Source organism: Orycteropus afer, unplaced genomic scaffold (genome assembly GCF_000298275.1).
Source record: "Orycteropus afer afer isolate SDZICR_OR568_19922 unplaced genomic scaffold, OryAfe1.0 scaffold00025, whole genome shotgun sequence".
Classification (NCBI taxonomy): domain Eukaryota; kingdom Metazoa; phylum Chordata; class Mammalia; order Tubulidentata; family Orycteropodidae; genus Orycteropus; species Orycteropus afer.
In genome coordinates this window covers 12,688,673-12,710,893 of record NW_006921612.1, presented here as the reverse complement: position 1 = coordinate 12,710,893, position 22,221 = coordinate 12,688,673, and the positions used below count along the sequence as shown (strand labels likewise).

At 39.8% G+C, this 22,221-nt stretch overlaps 1 protein-coding gene across 1 annotated transcript in view; it reads left to right on the top strand.

Annotated features, from left to right (window-relative positions):
* Positions 1-22,221, top strand: part of RNF144A (ring finger protein 144A) — a 109,985-nt gene that overhangs the window by 67,358 nt on the left and 20,406 nt on the right. Inside the window, exons 4-6 of the mRNA XM_007935124.1 lie at positions 3,164-3,371; positions 9,363-9,510; positions 16,416-16,505. Of these exons, the coding sequence (XP_007933315.1) occupies positions 3,164-3,371; positions 9,363-9,510; positions 16,416-16,505 (446 nt within the window). The remainder of the gene's footprint in view (positions 1-3,163; positions 3,372-9,362; positions 9,511-16,415; positions 16,506-22,221) is intronic.

Genomic DNA, 22,221 nt, shown 5'->3' with positions numbered 1-22,221 from the left:
TGTTCCCTACCTGGCTGTCAAAGGCTTCTCTGTACAAAAAAAAAAAAAGAGGCAAAGGGAACAATAGGTATTTGAAGATTCTAAATGGGAGAAATTGTCCTATAGCTGGGCCACAGCTCTCTGATAAACCAGAACTAACCAAGTATCAAATGCAAGGAAGAGAAAGCACAGGTTGAAGATTTTTCTTAATGTGCTTTATGTTGCTTACTTAGCACATTGAGTGCTTCTTCCTTGCAGAGCCTGTGTTAGGTGCTGTGTAAATCTAAGATCTCATAGGCTAGTCTTGTGGGTATCACTGCTTACCCACAGCACACACTAAGAATAGACAGAGAACTACTACCTACATAAATATACAAAGAGGTTAGTAGAGATGGAATGGGATAGGGTTGAGAGTTAAACTGAATTACTTTTAATTCTCGAGTGCCTAATTCAAGAGCTGCCTTTGGAATTTCTTTTGTACAGTGAGTTCTTTCTAGTTCTCAGCGAAGAACTCAGTGTGGCAGGGCCAGCCAGTGCACCTCTCTCTCCTCATCTTGCTGTGTCCCCTCAGCCCAGAGATGCCACAGTCAGCTGCTGCGGCACATCTATTCTCAGAAACAACGAATACATTTTTCTCACAAAGTCACTTCATCAGATCTGATAGCCAGAAACATTCTTAGAAAAGCAAATGTTGAAAATATCAATTACTAAGACAAGACCAGGAGCTCTGGTAGCATAGTGCCTAAGGCACTTGACTGCTAACCAGAAGGCTGGAGGTTCAAACTCACCAGCCACTCTTCGGAAGGAAGGTTGGGCAGTCTACTTCCATAGTGATACTGCCTCGGAAACCCAAGGAGGGGTCGCTATGAGTCGAATCTGACTTGATGGCACATAACAACAGCAAGACAAGACCTATTTGCATTATTTTACTCACTATTAGAAGTTTCATTGAATGTTTTTGCATTATTATAATGAAAAGCAATTAAAGAGTGGCACATTTTCATGAATACCACTTCAGAGTCCCTTTATATAAGCAAGTTCTTCAAAATCTTCTGGCCAAAGCCCACTGCCAACTCATAACAACTCACAACATGATTCCAACTCATAACAACCCCTTAGAACAGAATAGATCTGCACCATAGGGTTTCCAAGGCAGTAAATATTTATGGAAACAGATTGCCTTATCTTTTGCTGGCAGAACAGCTAGTGGGTTTGAACTGCCAAACTTTTCATCAGCAGCCTAATTCTTTAACAACTACACCACAAAAAATCCACTGCCGTTGAGTCAGATCCAATTCATAGCAAACCCTCCTTGGGTTTCCAAGGCGGTATCTCTACAAAAGTAGATTGCCCAACCTTTCTTCCGAGGAGCGGCTGGTGGGTTTGAACCACCAGCCTTCTGTTTAGCAGTCAAATGCCTTAGGCACTGTGCTACCAGAGCTCCCAACTACACCACAAGAGCACCTTAATCTAGCAGAGGTACCAATTTTTATACCATTGTTTAGTTCATCATTTTGTATGAAAAAAGGAGGGTAGAACAAACCTGGGCCAGTAGGCCAAGTTCAGCCCACAGCCTGTTTTTGTAAATAACGTTTTGTTGTAACACAGCCACACCCGTTACTTTTGTATTGTCCATAGCAGCTTTTGCTTGGCGACAGTACAATAGAGTAGTTGCCACAGAAACTATATGGTTCACCAAGAGTAAAATACTCACTGATTTTTAATTCAAAGACCTGTTGATATTTGATTATATGACTATATTTTTAGGAAGGATATACCTGAACAAGCTTGAGCCCAGATGACTGAATCTGGCTTCAATTAAATGTAGAATGGAAAAATATAATATGCATGTATGCCTGTATATTCATAGTCAGAACACCCCACCTAGTGATTCCTGTTCAGCCTGTGACAATATGTTTAGGTGAGGTCTGAACCCACCCTAAGTCCACAACATGTTATAGATTCTCAGTGAGTATTCACAGTATGTTTAATGCAGGTGAACTGAAACTTTCCTGGCTGCCAGTCATACAGCCGAGAAGTTTGCAAGGGCCTTTTCATCACATTCCAAATTTCCCCAGAAAAATCCAGTTGTCTCGAATTACTTCCCAAGAACAACCTTGCTAAAAAGCTTAGAAATCAGTGTCCTACTTGAAGACCTTTGAAAATAGTCGCATAATCCTTTGGCCTCAGACAGATTTTTGGCAGAGTGTTAAAATTCCATGTGGTTTCCTGGCAGGATTCTCCCTCCCACTCTACATTCATTAAGAATTCAGTGTCACACTATACAAGAGAGTAAATAAAATTAATAACTGGGCTCACAAGTAAAGACATCTCAGGGCTAATTATTTAAAGAAATGGATTTCTTTTTAACAAGCGTTTGAAGGAATGGGAGTGTCAGGGTGTCCTGCTTTGAAAAATAAACTTCCTGACTAATTTCATTAAATTAGTTTTCTTAGTTACTTACAGTCCACTTCAGAGGGTTAACCAAGTCATCAAAGCAGTAGTTTTATTGTGTAGTTAGTTCATGGCTTAGATTTAAATTTGGGAAGTCAGAAAATACCAAGCAGATGAATCATTTGAGAAGAAGAATTCAGCCATCTTCCTTCCTTCCCTTCATCCCATTCTTTAGCACACATTTTCTGAGTGCCTACTGTGTGCCTTGCACTGGGTCAGGTGGGAAGGATGCAAGATTAAAAACACATTCCTGACTTTAGAAAACTGTCTCCCAGGGAGGCAGACAAGGAAAGAGATTCTCCAAGTACAGTGCAGTAAGGATTATGGGGCGCAGGAACCAGAGATAACCCAGCTGGGGTGCTTAGGCAAAGATTTACAGAACATCGTGGCATCTGAGCTGAGCCCTCAAGAACAAGCAGAGTATATCTTAGGTAGACTAGGGTGTTATATGTGTACACAGCACAGGTAAAGGAGTCATAGAATATTTGAAGGTCTGTTTCTCTCCCACATGAAAAATTAGTAAAAAGTTGGGAGTGCCTAGAGGGGAGGCTGAAGAGCAAGATGGGGTCCAAATCAGGAGTGACCACTTTTGCCTTACTAAATTATCTGGATGTTATCCTAGACATTAAAAATGCTCAGCTGTGGGTTGACATGATTCCTCAATCCTGAAACCCAGTGTCATCGTTTGATCTTCCGAGTGTGATTTGCCTGTTTTCTTTCCCTGTGCTAGAGGTGCTCTTGGATCCCTGTCGGACTTGGTGCCCTGCGTCCACCTGCCAGGCTGTGTGCCAGCTACAGGAGATGGGACTGCAGACCCCTCAGCTGGTGCAGTGCAAGGCTTGTGACATGGAATTCTGCTCCTACTGCAAAGCCAGCTGGCACCCCGGTCAGGGCTGCCAAGACACCATGCCAATCACCTTCCTTCCAGGGGAAACCAGGTATCCTCTGAACACAAGCTGCCACAAAGTGTGAGGGTTGAGGGCTGGGAAAAAGAAACAGGCTTCCTCCCTAAACCTTCCACAGAAAAGGACAGAACTGCATCTAGATCAGTCTCACCAAATCCTCATCCTCTTGAGTTTCATTTGGACTTTCATTTGTCTGTCTGCCTTTCTTTCTATTTATCATTATTTATTTATTTATTTTTGAAGATTAGCTGTGTGTGCTGCACTGGGCAAGGTCCTAGGAATATAAAGTTATATAAGAAACAAAGCTATAAACTGCTTGTTTTGGAAAGACAAATATATAAACAATTAATTAACAAAAAACACACTGCTGTCGAGTCGGACCTGACTCATAGCAACCCCTCCTTACTATTCAGTATTTTATATCCTATGATACCTGAAGTCTTTCCAAGCTTTAGTTGTGTTGAAGATGATCCAAAATGGGGGTGCATGAATAGAACAATACTAGATGGGCAATAGTTAGATAACAGAAGAGTCATCAGAAACAGATCCCCAGGTTCCCAAGGCCAAGACATCTACATCTTCCTAAAATAGTGAGACTATCAGGAAGGATAAAGAGCCCTGATGACACAACCCTTAAGTGCTTGGCTGCTACCTGAAATGTTGGCAGTTCAAACCCACCCAACAACTCTGTGAGAGAAAGACCTGGCAATCTGGTTCCATAAAGATTCTAAACCATGTAATTGATTCTGACTCATGGTGACTCACTAGGACAGAGTAGAACTGCCCCCAAAAGGTTACCAAGGCTGTAATCTTTATGGAAGTAGACTGCCACATCATTCTTCTGCTGAGCAATTGGTTGTAGTGAAAGCCAACCTGTCAGTTAGCAGCCCAGCTTCTTCCCATAAGATTATAGCCTAGGAAACCCTATGGAGCAGTTCTACTCTGAAGTTGCTACGATTTTAAGTCAACTTGATGGCACCTAATCACAACATTAGGAGCTCTAGTAGTGTAGTGCCTAAGGCACTTGACTGCTAACCAGAAGGCTGGTGGTTCAAACCCACCAGCCACTCCTCAGAAAGAAGGTTGGGCAATCTACTCCTGTAGTGGTACCACCTCGGAAACCCAAGGAGGGGTCGCTATGAGTTGGGTCTGATTTGACGGCACATAATAGCAACAACAACAACCACAAAATTAGGAAAGATATCATAAAACACTATTTTCTTTCTGCCTCTCTTCTTCCCAACAGTTATGTTGCCTTTAAGCCCCAGTTAGGCTCCCTGGATGGCAAATATTAAGCACTTGGTTACTAACCAAAAGTTGGCAGTTCAAAGCCACCTAGAGGATTCTCAGAAGAAAGGCCTGGCAGTCTGTTTCCAAAAGATCACAGGCATGAAGGCCCTATGAAACCCTACTCTGCAACACATGAGGTCACCATGAATCAGAATCAATTAGATGGTGATTGGTGTGGTTTTTATGCCCAGGTTGAAACTACAGCATCATTACATGAACCTTGAAATAATTAGTTTGAACCATAAGAAATTGAACCATAAGAAATTGATAATACTCAACTCTCTTTGACCTATAAAATCTGCATTTTCATTTGGTTCAAGATAGAGTTGTTACTTCCCCTACTGAGACAACATCCTTCATAAAAGAACTCCCTACAATTGCCCATTATCCGTTGCCTGTGAAATTGCCTGAAGGTTCTATCACCCAGCTGCCCTCTGTCTTCCTCTTCTGCTTCTCCCTTCCAACTCTGCTGTACCCCTTCCCTCATCCACAATCCCCAAGACCTGACTTGCATGTCTGGAATACACCATTTGACTACCTTCTGCCAGCACATCTGTTCCTTAGGGTTGGAATGCCCTCTCACCACCCTCCCCCTTTTCCTGGGATACTCATTGCTATGTTTTCAAGTCATGGCTCATGTCTCCTTCTTTGTGAAGATTTTGCAGTTTCCCAGGGCAAGGTTAGTGACTCCATTCTCTGTGTTCTTACTGCAGATTGTCTATATGGGTTACAATACAAGCCACATTGTATTTTAATTTATCTGTTTACATGACTAACTCTTCTATTAGGCTGAGCTTCCGAGATCATGTCCTGTGTTTTTTTTTTTTTTTTTTTTTAATCTCTATCTCTCCAGATCTTGAAACATGGCAGGCATTCACTCACATGTTTGAAGGAATCACTTAAGTTACAGGATTTTAATAAGGTTTAGATGCTGAAATTTTACAGAAAGTAATGGACTTCTCACATGGTTAGATTCAAAATAATTGATTTCCAGGGTGGAGAAGGAGAAAGCAGAGGGCAATGTGAGAGTATTTACCCTCCTGAAACAATTAAATTATCTGTCTAAAAGAGAAATTCCCCTATTAAAGGAGTGAGTGTTTCCCTACATTCTGTTAAGCAAGAAGACAGGGAACAAGAAAGGACCAATGTGCTTCTCCTTGTTGGAATGGAGGAGACCTAATTCTGCTATTTTCTTGAGCACAAAACCTTATCAAATTGGACGATTATGAATGTTTAGACCCTGATGACTTACTATTTCTTCATCTACTCTTCTGGTCTAATTTAAATCATTCCACAAGGACAATTTAAATAAAAGCTCCTAAACCTCATTTTGAAAGGAGTTCTGGTAGTGTAGTAGGTAAGGCATTTGGCTGCTAACCAGAAGGTCAGTGGTTCAAACTCACCAGGTGCTACATTGGAGGAAGATAAGGTGATCTACTTCTGTAAGCCTGGAGCTCTGGTGGCACAATGGTTAAGAACTTGGCTGCTAGCCTAGAGTTCGGCAGTTTGAACCTGCCTGCTACTTGTGCCTCAGGAGAAAAGACACCACAATCTAGATTTACAGCCTTGGAAACCCAATGGAAGTTGCTCTGAGTCAGAGTTGACTCTATGGCAGTGAGTTCTTTTATTTGTTTGTTTTGTTTTGTTTTTTGAGTTTAAACCACATTTTGTGGGAACTATAAACTAGAAGATTTTTACATAAAAATATGAACTTCTGGCTTCTCTGAGAATATTTAGTCAGATGGGCCACATGTAACTGTCACCTGAATAAAGCAGAAGCTGCCTTTTCAGAGGGAATATGTGCTGTCTCCAGTTTGCCACAGTCTTCACTGCTCCTGCTTGTATCCCTCATTTTGAAGCTGAATGTCAGTTTCATTTATATAACCCAGTTATTTTTTTATACAGTAGAGTTAATTCAAAAGTTTGAAATCTTCCTTGTGTTGTTGTTAGGTGCTGTCAAGTCAATTTTCGATCCATAGTCACCGGGGGGCAGAGCAGAACTGTTCCGTAGGGTTTTCTTGACTATCATCTTTATGGGAGTAGATCACCAGGTTTTTCTCCCACAGAACTTCTAAGTGGCTTTGAACTACCAAGTGCTGGGTTAGCAGCCAAGCACTTAACCGTGTGCCACCAAGGCTTTGACCTCATTATTATTCACCATTTGCCAGCTTCACTCATTTTTATTACGTCTTTTCCCTTGAAGACATTCACTCATGCAGATGGTGACTTAAAATGTCAAAGATTTCTATTTAATTTTGTATATTTGAGTTTATAGTAAGACTAAAACTTAAACTCACTGCCATCAAGTCGTTTCTGACTCATAGTAACCCCTCCTTGGGTTTCCGCGGCAGTATCTCAATGGAAGTAGATTGCAAATTCTTCCTTCTGAGGAGTGACTTGGGTTTGAACCTCCAGCCTTCTGGTTAGCAGTCAAATGCCTTAGGCAGTAAACTCAAATGTATTTGAGTTTATAGTAAGAGTTATTATTAATAATATTTTGAAATATAATTGAAGTAACAAAAAATGTTGGAAAACCATTGTCTGTGCATGTAAATTTTGTAGATTGCTTCATTGTCTTCCCTCAGAGCAGCTGATGTGTTTGAACCACTGACTTTGGGATTAGAAGCCAAATGCCTTACCCACTATACCACTAGAGCTTCTTGAGCATAAGGCAGTGTGCCAAGACTTACGTATTTTACCCGTTTCCCCTTTTGTAAAGTTTCCCTGAGAAATGCTCTGATCACTCCAGCAATGTTGCCCTATTTAGTGACATGGACCTATAATTAGCTATGAGTCACATGAGAAAATCGGCTTCATGACTTTATGATCACGCCTGGCTTTTAAACTGAAACAATATTATCTAGCCCGATAACTGACAATCACTGAATTTGGTGCATCATGACTTCTAAACCAAACTCCAAGCTTATTGCCTTCGAATCGATTCCAACTCATAGTGATCCTCTTTGGATTTCTGAGATAGTAAATCTTTACAGAAGTAGATTGCCCAGTCTTTCTTCCACAGAGTGGCTGGTAGGTTTGAACCGCCAGCCTTCTGGTTGGGAGTCAAATGCCTGAGACACTGCGCCTCCAGAGCTCCTTTCATGACTTCTAGCTCTAAACCAGATTCATCCTCAGAAGGTGGATATAGATCCCATTTGATCAGAACTGACTTTGTGCCAGGTCCTATTTGAGGCATCTACAGATATGTTATCTCATTTAGCCCTCTCATAACCTCTAGTTCATGCTAAATCACATTTTGTAGGGCCGTTCCAGTCTGTAGGTTATTTTTAAACTGGAAAAAGTTTTGAGTTAGAGATAGTTTTATTTCCTTCCATTACTTATTTTATTATTAATAACAGCTACCATTCATTGAATGTTTACTATCCAAGGGCCAAGATATTTGCTTTTGTACTTGACACAACTAAACTCTTTTAATCCTCATGATGCCCGTCTGATACTATTATCCTCATTTTTGCAGATGAGGAGAGTAAGGTTGATGATACTTGGTGGTGCAGCCAGGATTTGTCTGTCTGACTCTAGAATTCATGCTCCTAACTACTAGATTGTATTGGATTCCTTCCCAATATTTCTTTACCTTTCACCTCCTGTAAATGGATAAAACAGAATCATGTACACCTCTATAGGGGAGGAGTCATGTGCTTTTGAAAACTCTATGGATGTGGCATATGGAAAATTCACTACTAGTTGTCAGAAAATTCATCTAAAGTGAAACTATAATATTTATACTTTCACTTACTATGATATTTGTGGAATAACTTTGAACAAGGATGCATTCTGCTTGCTTAAATTTATATAAATAAATTTATACTCATAAATGTATTATGTTCAGAAAAATCTTTCTCCCAAAGGGAAATAATTTTTCTATAAGTTATTTGTTGATGTAATGAGTTCAAACAGTGTAACTAATGTACCTCATAATCAATAATAACTACTCTTTACAGTTTACCACTTACTCTCCAAGATTTTTTTTTTGCATGTATTTAGCCTTATTTTTTAAATTAATAGCATAGGTAAACATCTACCCATAATCATACCTAAATATTTTTTTATTAGCAGCCTAATATTATTCCTTCTAGGTATTGAAGTACTTCACATATGCTTGATATCACACTGTGCTCTTTTTGTATATAATTTCATTCTATCCTGTCAATGATGAGAACGTTAAAGCTCAGAAAAGTTATTACACAGCCAATGAGTAGAAGAGCCAGCACTTGAACTCAGACTTAAAGCCCTTCATGCTAACCACTGCTAGACTAACCAGGTTTCTCATGAAAACAATTTTGTGAAGATAAGCCAGATATATCTCACAAAGTATGGGTTTATATGTGCATGTGTTTATAACATTGATTTATTTATTTTAGTAAAACAGTGCATATGAAGTATGCAAATATGTGAATAAGAGCATGAACTTTACCATAATGCCATTAATCAGATAGCCCCATTAAAAGCCATTTTTCATGCTTTGTTTGTCTATACCTCTAAATTGGCATATGTTCTGGCATTGCCGCCGCCCCCCCCACCCCTGTCTAACACAAATTCGCTACCTCATAGTTTTCTGGTTTCTGTATTTTTTTATTTGGCTTTGTTTTGCTTCATTTGATAAAAAATGGCCTCGATCTGTCTAGTTAATCTAATGCTTTCAACTGAACTAAAGCTGACAGATCTATCCTGGGACCTCACTAAGCAGAAGCCTTAATGGAATTTCTCCGACAGTTCTACTTTCAAAATGGAAGAGGACGATGCGCCAATCAAACGCTGCCCCAAGTGCAAAGTCTACATTGAACGTGATGAAGGCTGTGCCCAAATGATGTGTAAAAACTGCAAACACGCCTTCTGCTGGTACTGTCTTGAGTCTCTTGATGTGAGTATGGACTTAAGCTTTAAATTGCTGTGTTGAGCTTTGGAGTTCAGATTCAGAATGAAAAAATTAGACCAGCCATTTCCTAAAGAGCTAACAGACTTTTTCTATGAAAAAGAAAAGTAAGCAATATTCAAATTTTTTCTGCATTTATTAAAATATTAATTCATTGAGGGCAATGGTATCAGAAGATAGTAATTAGTGCAGGAGTTTTGGGGAGGGAAATACCAGTTCAGGTTTGGGATTCATCCAGGGACTTAAGGGGATGGATAGAGTCTTAGATATTGTTCAAGGGAACTATTAGTGGAATAGCAAGAAACACGCAGGAAACTAAACATGCTGGGCATAGGGGCAGTTTCAATATTCAATGACTCTCCTGTCATCAACAGGGCAAAATACCCTACAAAGCTCTTTCCTGTCCAGCACAATTTAAGTTTCTAGCCTTAAATGCCAATAGTCTCCCAAGTGTGCCCTATATTGAGAGTCTTCTGCTAAGAGTGCTTCCTAAACACACCGTATCTGTGCATCTGCACAAACTAATTCCCCTCTCTCTCAGTGTACTACACTTTCTCTATCTTCAAGGCCTGATGCAAATGACACTTCTTTTCAGCATTGTGTTCTTTCTCACGCTGGTGGTCATGGTGGTGAGGGGGTGAAAATTTTACCAAAATGATGATTCTATGACTTTAGATTTAGAAGAGTTTACTTGTGTGTACTTTTCTAAAACTCTACGTAGATGGCAGAACTAATCGTCTATTACGACCATTGCAGTTAGTGAAAATCAAAATGAACCAAGAGGTATAATAAAAGGATATATTTTGGTGTGTTAGAGATGAATCTATCCTTCTCATTCACTAATAGTTTTATGCCATTAAGATGTAAGTAAAATAAAGTTGGTTAGGATAAATGCATGTTTTATATTGTCAGAGGTTCATATTGGATCTGTCAAAAGACTGCTCCTTCTTACCTTACTCTCATTCTGATATCAAAGCACTATGTCTCATAAAGTACCTGTAAGGAGGGGTTATATCAGAGCTGTTCGCCCTAGCATGTATGGTTGAGAAGGGTCAACTCAGGCTGTTAAAGTAATGGAGAAAGTATTCCTAACAGTGGGCCAAGTGGAATTACCTTGGAACTTTGCCGGCTACTTATATAAAATGTTCACCTCAGAAGAACAGGTTCGTCAGTTTCCAAGGAAATGAGAGTGTATTTGAGATGGAATATTTAAAAAGATAACAAACACATCTATTCAAGATCTTTTAAACTTGAAAACCACCTTTTTTAAAAAATTGAACGTATTATTTTCTTTTGGGTGGCTCCTTCAAAAGTAATGTTATTAACTTTAAATTACTCACCGAATTCACAGTAGACACTGGTATAGCTGAGCAAATCTGGAGAAAGTATTACTATTTTCTATTCTGGAGGCTTCCTTGTTGCTTCCTAGCAAGTTTAATAAATCAGTTTGGCAGGATTGGTTTTCTTTTGCTTAAGTCCAAACAACTAGATTGTTTTTTGACCATGTGGGGTGGGAAGGGGGTACTGGAAAGATCTTTCTGAAGCATTACAAGTCCTTTACAGCCTCCAAAGCATTATTATATTTTGTTACATCTTACTGTGTTCCAATTTATTGAAAACTGATTATTGAGTTATGATATAATGCCCAGTACCTTGGAGTCCCTAGGTGGTGCAAATGCTTAACACCCATGACTGCTACCTAAAAAGCAGTTGGATTCCACCCAGAGGTACCTCAGAAGAAAGGCCTGGTGATTTACTCTGAAAAATGAGCCACTGAAAACCCTGTGGAGCATAATTGTACTTTGTAGCTTTCTGTAGCATTCCCTATTGTTTCTGTTTCAACAGAGGAGTTTAATGAAACTTCTCTGAACAATAGTGAGGAAATGTGTCCTCTTATTAAAATATACCTAGACTCCTGGCAGATCTTGGGATTGGGGTCACCATGAGTCAGAATCAACTCTGTAGGAACTGCTTACTGGTCATCTAGTACCTGGCCTGCAGTTTACCACTCCTTGTAACTTTTATCAAAGGGAAAAGGAAGTGAATGCCAGTTTTCCTATGTATTAGATTTTTCAGGGGCAGTATTAGAAATGGACTGACAACACGTTGATTTCTGTTGCTACCTCCTCTTACTACCTTAATCAAGGTACAGGGAGTGGAAGGGAAATGCCACTGTCTTTCCCTTTAAACATCACACTATTTACTCTCTGTTCTAGTCTCTGCAGACCACCATCTGTCTGACTCTCATTCTAAAGTAGGGTCTGGCCTGTGTGGGAAGGCATAATACTGCCCTGGCTTCTGCCTGAATTAATGACAGAGAAACATGCACTGCAGTTTGCCTCATTGAAAGTCATCATCTTTGTGGCCAATAGTTTCCTGTTTTTCTTTGTATTTGAAAAGCTGCTGAAAAATGGCTCTATTGCCATTGAAAGGAGGTTCTGGAGGAAAGGGAGTCTACTGGTGGGGTGATTTATCAAGGGCCGTAACAGTGATTTAAGACAAGCACACAAATGTAAGGCTTGAGGTCAGCAGAGCTCTTAAGACGAGGAGGGGCATTTCGCATACATTGTCTCTTCCTTTGGGGATTTTTCCACCCAAGGCATGCTTTCTTGCACATAAAAGTATCAAGGACTTACAATTTATTTTCAACCACTTCCTTCTGATCATATTTATCTCTTCTCCCTCTTCTGCACATAGTCAAGTCCTATCTTCCATTTGAATCTTTTACTGATGTAGCCCATAATTCACCTCTCTCTTTGCTTATCAACTAACTAAAAATGCTACCCTCACACTCACCGCTTACAGTAGAAAAGGACAAGTTCAGTTTCTCTTTTTCTTTTTCTTTTTTGAGAGGTGAGTAATTACTTTTTGTTAAAATAGTTAGTATGTGCCAGCATGGTATAGTTTCCTCTATATACCTATTTTATCTAATACATGCACTATCTGTGTCAGTTGGAATTATGATTTCCTTTTCTAAAAAGAAATCCAAGGTGGTTAAAGATCCTTCTCAAACTGATATAGTAAAGTATGGAATCAGTTTCCAATCTATGATCTGTCAAACTCTTAAAAGCCATCATCTTTGTGTTAGACCATGCTGCTCTAAGCCAGAGTTTGAAAAGAAATTTTAAACCTTAAGTACTTGAATCACTCTAAGGAATCTTGTTTTATCTTTGAACATCTCCAAAGCATTATTATATTTTGTTGCATGTAACTGTTTTCCAGTTTTTTGGAAAACTGATCATTTAATTATCATATATCTTGGAGTCTCTAGGTGCTACAAAGGGTTAGCACCCAAGACTGCTGACCAAAAAGCAGTTGAACTCTACCCAGAAGTGCCTCAGAAGAAAGGCCTGGTGATTTACTTCCAAAAAATGAGCCGTTGAAAACCATGTGGAGCACAGCTCTCTGTATCTTTCTGTAGCATGCTCTATTATTTCTGTTTCCATGAAGGAGTTTAATTAAACTTCTGAACAATAGTGAGGAAATGTGTCTTCTTATTAAAATAGACCTAGGCAGGTCTTGGGATTTTTGTTATGCCTCAGGGCTTCATCATTAAAATTAAAATTGCAATTAAAGCATTTATATGGTATAAAAAGCATATTAGAGTATAAGAAATATCCCTGACAAGGTTGTAGTCACTTCTTGGCCACAGCCAGCTACTCAGAGGGAGTGAATAATTGGACCTGTGGGCTCGGGACCATAGCCACAGGGGCCATCAAGCTCACCTGGAATAGCATACTATACAAAAACACTGTTTCACATCTTACTTTGTCAAATAGTGACTGCAATCTTAAAAGCTTGCAAGCGGCCATCTAGATGCAACGATGGGTCTCTTCTCATCAAGAGCAAAGGAAAATGAAAAAGAACAAAGACCCACAGAGATGATTAGTCCAAGAGACTGGTATACCATGCGATCCTCAGCCCAGAAGAACTAGGTGGTGACTGGCTACCATGGTTAACCACTCGAAATGCTATCTGGAGATCCTGGACAAAGTGGGAGAACAATGTGGAAAAAACTCAAAATCATTAAAAACCATAAAAGAAATACCAGGTTTGCTGGTCTGATAGAGCCTGGTAGAACCCCTAAGACTATGGCCCCTACCTGCCCTTCAGGTCTGGAATTGAACCCAGTCCTGTGGCTTCCAGCCAAACAAAAGATAGGCATATGAGCTGAACATTTACATTAGGTGGATGCACTCCTTAGAGAGATCAATCACGGGAGAATAGAAGGACTGTGTACGCACAGGGAGACAGCTCAGGGGGCAAGAGTGCATGGGAAGAAGGACACAGGGAAGAGGTAACAACGGGGAGGAAGTACAAGGGGGAACTGTTGCATGGTTGGAAATTGCAATCAATGTCATGAGACAAAGTGTATGTGAGCTGCCGTGTGGAAAGTGAATTTGCTCTGTAAACGTTCACCCAAACCACAATAAAAATTAAAAAAAAGTAAAAAGAAAAGAAAGGTCCTTGAGTCGCACAGTTTACATTCCTCTACTAATCAAAAGGTTGCTGGTTCGAACCCACACAGCATCACCTCAGAAGAAAAGCTTGGTGATCTGTTCCCATAAAGATTACTGCCAAAAAAAATCGTATGGAGCAGTTCTGTTTTATACGTGAGGTTGCCATGAGTCATAATTTACTCAGTGACAACAGGTCTTGCTTTGGTTTCTAAGAAAGGAACTTTTAAAATCAGCTTTTATTTTCCTTGAATAGCATGCAGTGAGAGTCTGTGGCTCACTCTGGTTTAGACGTGAGGGCTGCAGAGATGAGTAAGTATAGTCCCTGCCCTTGAGGAACCTGTGATCTCTCCATGGTGAGAAACCTCATAACCCAGAGCAATAGTGCCTTGTGAAGAGCACTGTAGTGAGGATGGATGTAAGGTCTATGAGCAGCCCACTGGGTCTCAGGGAAACGGGAAGGACAATGACAGTTGAATCCTTGAATACTGATTATAAGTTCATCTGGGAAAGAGAATAGAATGTACTGAGGGAGGCAACTAGAAAACTAGACTGATAAAGAATGGCGTGGAGTTGTATGTGGTCTGAGCATGGCCAGAAATACTGGACAGAAAGTTAGGACTTTGATGAAAGTCTTTGTGTGCCAAAATTTAAGAAGTTGGAGCTCTAGCATAAGGGCCAGTGCTTAGGGGGTTTATTAACTGGGCCCTACTTTAGACCTACTGAATTAGTATCTAGGCAGTGAATGCCAAGCATCAGCATACTCCATAAGCTGTTCACGTGATTCTGCTGTGTAGCCAGATTTGTCAGCCTCTGCTAGTGGAGATCAAGACTTTTAAAATTGTAGGACAACATGATGTGGTTTAAGTTCCAGATGTACAAATGAATATTATATCTGTGTAAATATTATATTACAGAGCTATAATAGTGAAATATATCATGTATAAATACTAGTGTGAAAGTAGATATAATTAAGACGTTGATGAAGACAGAGTTCACAGTGGATAAAAGTAGCCAGAAATAGCCTCAAAGAAGACAAATAGCCTAGGAGTGGCATTGAGTTTACCGACTCTTATTCTTCCTTTGACAGATGAGGAGTCTAGGCAAAAGGGATAAAATAGAGAGTGGCTGGCTGGGATGTCAAAGCTCCAACAAAGCCTTTATGGTGTTCTGCCATAAATAAGTCAGGATTTAGTGATACAGCACTACACACTAAGGCATCAGGAGCTTTGACATACAGAATTAGCAAACTCAAAACCAGTACCATTCTCATGATACGAGGAAAGACAGCTGGCTACAGCCACCCAGTCTAGTTCTCTCAGAGTTGTTTTTAAGGGCCAGAAGACAACAACTCCTGTCCAACTTTCCCTGTTATCAGAGTAGTGACTTCCTGTTCTCTCAGACACATTAGATACTGTTTATTTACTTTTTTTCTTAAAAGGAGGCTGTGTGCTTACAGCCATGGTTAAGTAGATACACCATCCTGGATACCTTCAATTGTACTACTTAACTGTTTCCTCTTACTCATAGTTGGATAGAAAAAAGGCCACTTCCTGTTCATGAAGCAGCAGAGGGTTTTGTATAGAAAAACTACGCATCACTCACTATAAGTATTACTGAGATCCTGGGTGCAAAGCACTGCACAGAAGAACATAAAGACATTTACATAAATATAAAGGTCTCAACTTTAACAATTTGACAACCTAGGGAAGACTAGTTATGTAAAGTGATTGGAAATCAACACAGAATTTGAGAATTCTATGATGAACTCCTGAACACAGTGTTTCTATGAGAACCGTGACAGGAGCTACTAAATACTTCTGGACAACTGGGATAATTGTAGGTAGAAGATGGTGTTTGGACTTCTTCTTGAATAGTGTGAAAAAAACTTAATAATCTAAGCTGAAAGAAAGCATTTTCCAGGTGAGAAATCTAATACTAATAGAGGAGGATGGACCACAGATAAATGAAAATAATCTAACCCCAGGGGGAAATACTGTCAAGATGGTTTGGAAGTTGCAAAAACAAAAACAACTCAAGTTGGACATAATATAACTAGTGGCCAGGAAGAGCTTTTCTGGAGTAGCAAGAGCCTCTGACACACTTGTTCAGAAGTTCTGTATCAGCACAAGATTCTGTACCATATGAGGTCCTCTCAGGGTGAGGATTGAAATCTGGTCCAGGATGCCCTCTAGTGCCCAGTTTGCCCTGTCCTCTAGGACTGCAGAGTGGACAGCACCTGGAGAGGACTGTGACCTCTGGCACTATAGTGACAGCCATGAGATGTTTATAGGTGAATGTTCTTCCTTTGGTGTCATTATACTCTCATATCTATTTTTTGAGTATATAAAAAAGAAATGTAGCTCAGGCAGGGACCATTCATTAAATGGAAAATAAATCTTACATTCACTCTTGCTCTTTTTCTGAATCTCACAGGATGATTTCCTCTTGATACATTATGACAAAGGCCCCTGTCGGAACAAGCTGGGCCACTCCAGGGCTTCTGTGATCTGGCATCGGACGCAGGTAGGAGGTGATTTATCTAGAACTTGTATCTCAGGAAGTGTGTGTGGATGTGTGTGGTCTACAGACAACTTGGCAGTTGATTTCTGCTGCACAGAAAAATTGAGTTGGTAAACATGGTTTTTGAGGAGGAACATTCCAGGCAGGGGGAATGCATATAGATCTAAGATTATGTTATGGTGGCTCTGGACTAAAATTAGAGAAAGTGTGTAACACATATAATACATGATGATTTTTCTAACATTACATTTTAGATTACTTGCACATTACCCATGACCTTGATACTGACCTAATTTGCATGTTGACTTAATCCTTGCATAGCCCTTAATTAAGTGCTCTTTATAGAAGACCTGAGGTAAGCAAATTTTAGTAGGAAGGGATAACAGGAAAAGAATGGGGAAAAACCCTATGTTGTAATGTCTGTAATAGCCTTTGGTGTTTAAAAGGGGGCCTTATTTAATATTTATTTATACTAAATAGACATGTTTCAACACATATTTATTCCTATTTTGTGCCAGATACTATACTGAGAGCTGGAGATAGACCAGTGAACAAGATGGAAAAGTTTTTCTTGTATGGAATTACCTTCTATTTAGGAGCACAATAATAAACCAGTAAGCCTTAGTGGCACAGTTAAGGAGCTCTGGAGGCATAGTTCCTAAGGCATTTAACTGTTAACCAGAAGGTTAACAAACCCACCAGCCACTCACAAAAGGAAGATGGGACAATCTACTTATGTAAAGATTTACCACGTTGGAAACCCAATGGGTGTCGCTGTGGGTCAGAATTGACTTGAAGGCAATGATTTTTATTTATTTTTTTAGTGGCACAGTGGTTAAATGCTCAGCTGCTCAATGAAATGAAAGTTTGGTGGTTTGAACCCACCAGTCACTCAGCCAGAGAATGTCTGCTTCCATAAAGATTTACAGCCTAGGCAGTTCTTTACTGTCCTAAAGGGTCACTGTGAGTGAAGTTAACAGCAGTGGGTTTGGTTTTTGGTTTTGGTAAGCCCATAAGTGATATAAATTTAGTTACTGGTAAGGGCTATAATAGAAGTGATGTGAGGGGGAAGAATGCTTTACATTGTGTAATTGGGAAGGCCTCTTGGAGATGGTACCCTTGGCTAAGCTCCAAATGACACAGGACTGGCTGTGTGGATCTGCAGAACAGGGCTGAGGAGGAACATCCCAGGAGAGGAACAGTCAGGGCAAAGGGGAGAGGGAGGAGCTAATGGATTTGAACCATGGAATGAAAGTTGAGTGTGGGGGAAAATGGTCCAAAATGATGTCAGAGGTCAGATTCCATAGATAGTTTCGGAAGGAAGGTTGGGCAATTCTACTTCCATAGTGATACTGCCTCAGAAACCCAAGGAGGGGTCGCTAGGAGTCGGGGCTGACTCGACGGCAAAACAACAACAACAATATGTAGATAGTGGTAAGACGTCTGGGTTTTATTCTGGGTGAAATGGAAAGCCATTGAGGGTACTAAGCTAGAAGTCTGCAAAAATTTCGTTGTGTTGCTTTTTGGCTCGAAGGGGTCACATCTATTGTCTAATTTGTATTATTTTTAACAACAACCTTCTGAGTTAGGTACTGTCATCCCCTTCTTGAAGATAAAGAAACTGAAACTCAAGACAGTTGCCTAGGAATAAGAAAAGAGCCACCTGGATTGTGCTTCCTCAGTAATCCTAAACACAGAGCACGTGACAAAGGTGATTAGTGTCCACAGCAGGGGTTTGCAGACTTTTCCTGTGAAAGGCCAGATGGTAAATGTTGGATTAGCTGGCCATGAGATCTCTGTTGTAACTGTCAGCTCCTCCTTGTAGAGTAAAAGCAACATTTCTTAAGTAAACAAACGAATGTGGCCCTTTTCCAATGAAATCTTATTTGTAAAAACAAGTGGTAGAATTGATTGTGGTGCTGGTTATACAACCATGTGAATACATGATAAACCACTGAATTATATACACTTTTAATGAGTGAATTGTATAGTATATGAATTTTATCTCAATAAATCTGTTAAAAAAACAAAGACAAAACAGATTGTGGACCGGATTTGGCTCATGGACCATAGTTTGCTGACTCCTTGGTGCTAACGAAACTTAAGACCATCGATTCAATTCCAACTCATAGTGACCCTGTTTGAATTTTCGAGGCGGTAAATCTTTACGTAAGTAGATTGCCACCACTTCTGTCCACAGAGCAGCTGGTGGGTTTGAACCTCCAACCTTCTAGTTAGCAGTCAAATGCCTTAGGTACCACTCTACCAGAGCTCCTTTGATGCTAACTTGTGGGCATGAAATTATACTGATTCACGGGCATCCTGTGTTTACATAGCCACTGTGTAAGTGATAGCTGTTTTACACATCTCAGCAGAACCTTTGAGAATCAGAGCAAAGTAGAACTTGGAGATTACATTATCGGATTGACTTTTTACATGTGTGGAAATTGAGTACCATATGAGAGAAAGTGACTTGCCCAAGGCATAAGAGTTATTTATTTCTGTCTGACAAACGTCCCAAACATATTGGCTTAGTGAAATAACATTTATTTTGCTTATGAATCTGAAATCTGAAAAAGGCTGACCAGAGACAATTTGTTTTTATAACACTTTAGTAGGGGCAGCTCAAGATGGGACTGAAATCATTGGAAGATCTTACTAACTCACATTTTGGCAGGTGATCATTTGATGAGAATTTCAGCTACACCTGTCAGCCTTCACATGGTCTCTTTAGGTATCCTGAGCTTCCTAATAACATGGTGGCTTGGTTCCAAGAAAAAGCTCCTAAGACAATAGTAAGGTGGAAACTGTGTCACCTTTCTAACCTAGCCTTGGAAGTCATACAGCATCACTTGTACCACATTATATTCATTAAAGGAAGTCATGTGTTCCTTGGGATCCTTGGCTGCACTGAATTCAAAGCATTTTTGAAAGCAGTCAGTGAGAGAATAAGGCATTTGAGCAATACAGAAACCTGAAGAAACAGTCCACACCCTCTGCTATTGTTGAGCAATAAGCTTAAAAATATCTTTTAGTTCAGCTACTCTGCTTCATTCAATCAGCAAGCTTTAAGGAGTACCTGCTAAGTGCTGGCTCTGAACTAGACCACAGTGACACACAAATAAACCAAATACTTCCTGACCCCAAGGAGCTCTCAGTCTTGGTAGATTTTAATATAAAAACACAGGGTGCAGCATTTCTGTTTATGATGTAAGTTGGTCAGAGAGACATGGGGCTGCAGATAGAGCAGTAAGGAAGTACAACTCATAGATTAAGTCTTGGGTTAGGAATAAACAAAGTATGAGCAAACCAATGTTGACAGGTAAGTGAAGGTAATAACAAAAATTAGCAAAAGGGGTGAAATATAAAGCACCCAATGGAATAAAAGTCCGGTTTTCTTGACAACTTATTGAGTCTTGTTGTCAAGAGCAGCAGATTCTCATGAAAGTAGACAGTTATTTACGAAAAATAAAATTTAAAAAAAAATCCCAGTTTCTGGTAAGTCATTTCTGACTCATGAGGACCATGTGTGTGGAGGAGAACTGTGCTCCATAGACTTTTCAAGGCTGTGACCTTTCAGAAGCAGATCACCAGGCATTTCTTCCAAGGTACCTCAAGGTGCATTTGTACAACCAACCTTTTAGTTAATAATCAAGCTTTTAAACCACTCACTCCACCCAAGGACTACTACAAACAATATAGTGACCCATTTTATAACCATAGTAAAAAACAAGATATAGAATATTTCTATTACAGGAAGGCACTATTAATCTTGTAAATTTGTTTTTAGAAGTGAGGCACAGACATGAAGTCCTCATTTCTTGTGTGATTCTTCCTATTTTAGGTCAAATCTGCATCCCCATTTCATTTCCCCTTCAGTAGGCTTCTTGCTTGGCATCTACGTTTCAGCAGACTTATTAGGGATCTTGTAGGCTGCCATACTTTGTATTTACCACAGAAATTGTTAAGCAGAAATGTGAATTTTATTCTCTTATGTTGGTTTATTCGTCAAACCTTTATTGAATGTTTCCAAAGTACCCAGGAATTGTGGTAGGTACTAATATCCAACTACTCTAGGATGGGGAGCTCTAGTAGCATAGTGCCTAAGGCACTTGACTGCTAATCAGAAGGCTGGTGGTTCAAACCCACCAGCCACTCCTCGGAAAGAAGATGGGGCAATCTACTTCTGTAGTGATATTGCCTTGGAAACCCAAGGAGGGGTCTCTATGAGTCGGGTCCGACTTGATGGCACATAACAACAACAACTCTAGAATGACATTCAGAACCAGCTGTGCCGTGAGTGTGTATCTTTGCAGCCCCACCTTCATTATTCTTACTGAGCCTCTGGCCCTCTGGACTGAAACTCATAGCTCTGGTGTACATGGCTTTCCCTGCTTCTCTGCTTTGTCCGTGCTCTTCCCTGAGTCTAATCAACTTCTTTCTTCCTCTACTTTTTCTGTTCATGCCCAGCTCTCCCCATCTAAATCCTACCTTTGAAACTCAATTTAACTACAATGTTGTACATTATTATACATGAATTCTTCTTGATTTTTATCTCAAAATGAACCCTCCTTCTTAGATTCTACTGGACTTAAACCTTCCTTTTTGGTCACATAACATCTTATTGTTATTCACACTTTTTTTTTTTTTTTCTTTTGGACCTATGTTGTATTTTTTGTAATAGACAAGAGTATTCTTAAGAATGAGGACTTGTTTCCCTCATCTTTGGAACTTTTACAGTGCTGGTCCCGTGCCTGAAACAAAAAGATATTTAAGAAATATTGTTATCATTGATAGTAGGTGCTATCAAGTGGATCGGGCTCATGACAAACCCATGTGACAGAGTAGAACAGCCCTACAGGGTTTTCTTTCTTTCTTCTTTCCTTTTGTTATTATTATTTTTTAAATTGTGATTTGGGTGAAAGTTTACATAGAAAACTGGTTTTCCACTCAACAGTCCACATACATTCTTTTTTGTGACATTTACCACAATCTCCACACTATAACAACATTCTTCCCACTTCTTCCTTGTGCCTACGCCTACCTCTCATCTTTCCTTCCTGTCCTTTACTGCCTTCCTAGCTCTATCCTTGCACAAATGCTGTCCTCTTGATCTTATATGCTTGATTGTTCTAATGAGTGCATAATCTCCTGGTATTACTGTTTACCTTATAAGCCTGTCTATCATTTGGCTGGCAGTTGAGTCATAGGTGTTAAGTTCAGTTTCTAGCTTGAACAGTGTCTAAGGGCCATAGTCTTGGGAGTTCCATCAGTCTTCATTAGACCAGTAAGCCTGGACATTTTTTTTTTTTAATCAATCTTGAGTTTTGCTCTACATTTTCCCTGACTCTATCTGGGATTTCCTATTGTGATCCTTTTCAGAGCAGTCAGCAGAGGTAACCAGGCACCATCTAGTTCTGGTTTCACGGAGGCTGGGATTCAGGTGGTCCATTGGTCCTTTGGACTAATTATTTCCTTGCGTATTTGATTTTCTACACTCTTCTTTGCTGGATGAGGAGAGACCAATAGTTGCCTCTTAGATGGCTGCTCACAAGTTTTTAAGACCCCAGTTGCTATTCACTAAAGTAGGATGTAGAAAATTGTCTTTGTGGTTATATTTTGGCAATTGACCTTAATGTTCCATGAGACTATGGTTGAGAGCCTCCATACCAAGTGACTCATTCCCTCAAGGTGTTTGGTTATACCTAAGAAGTTTTCA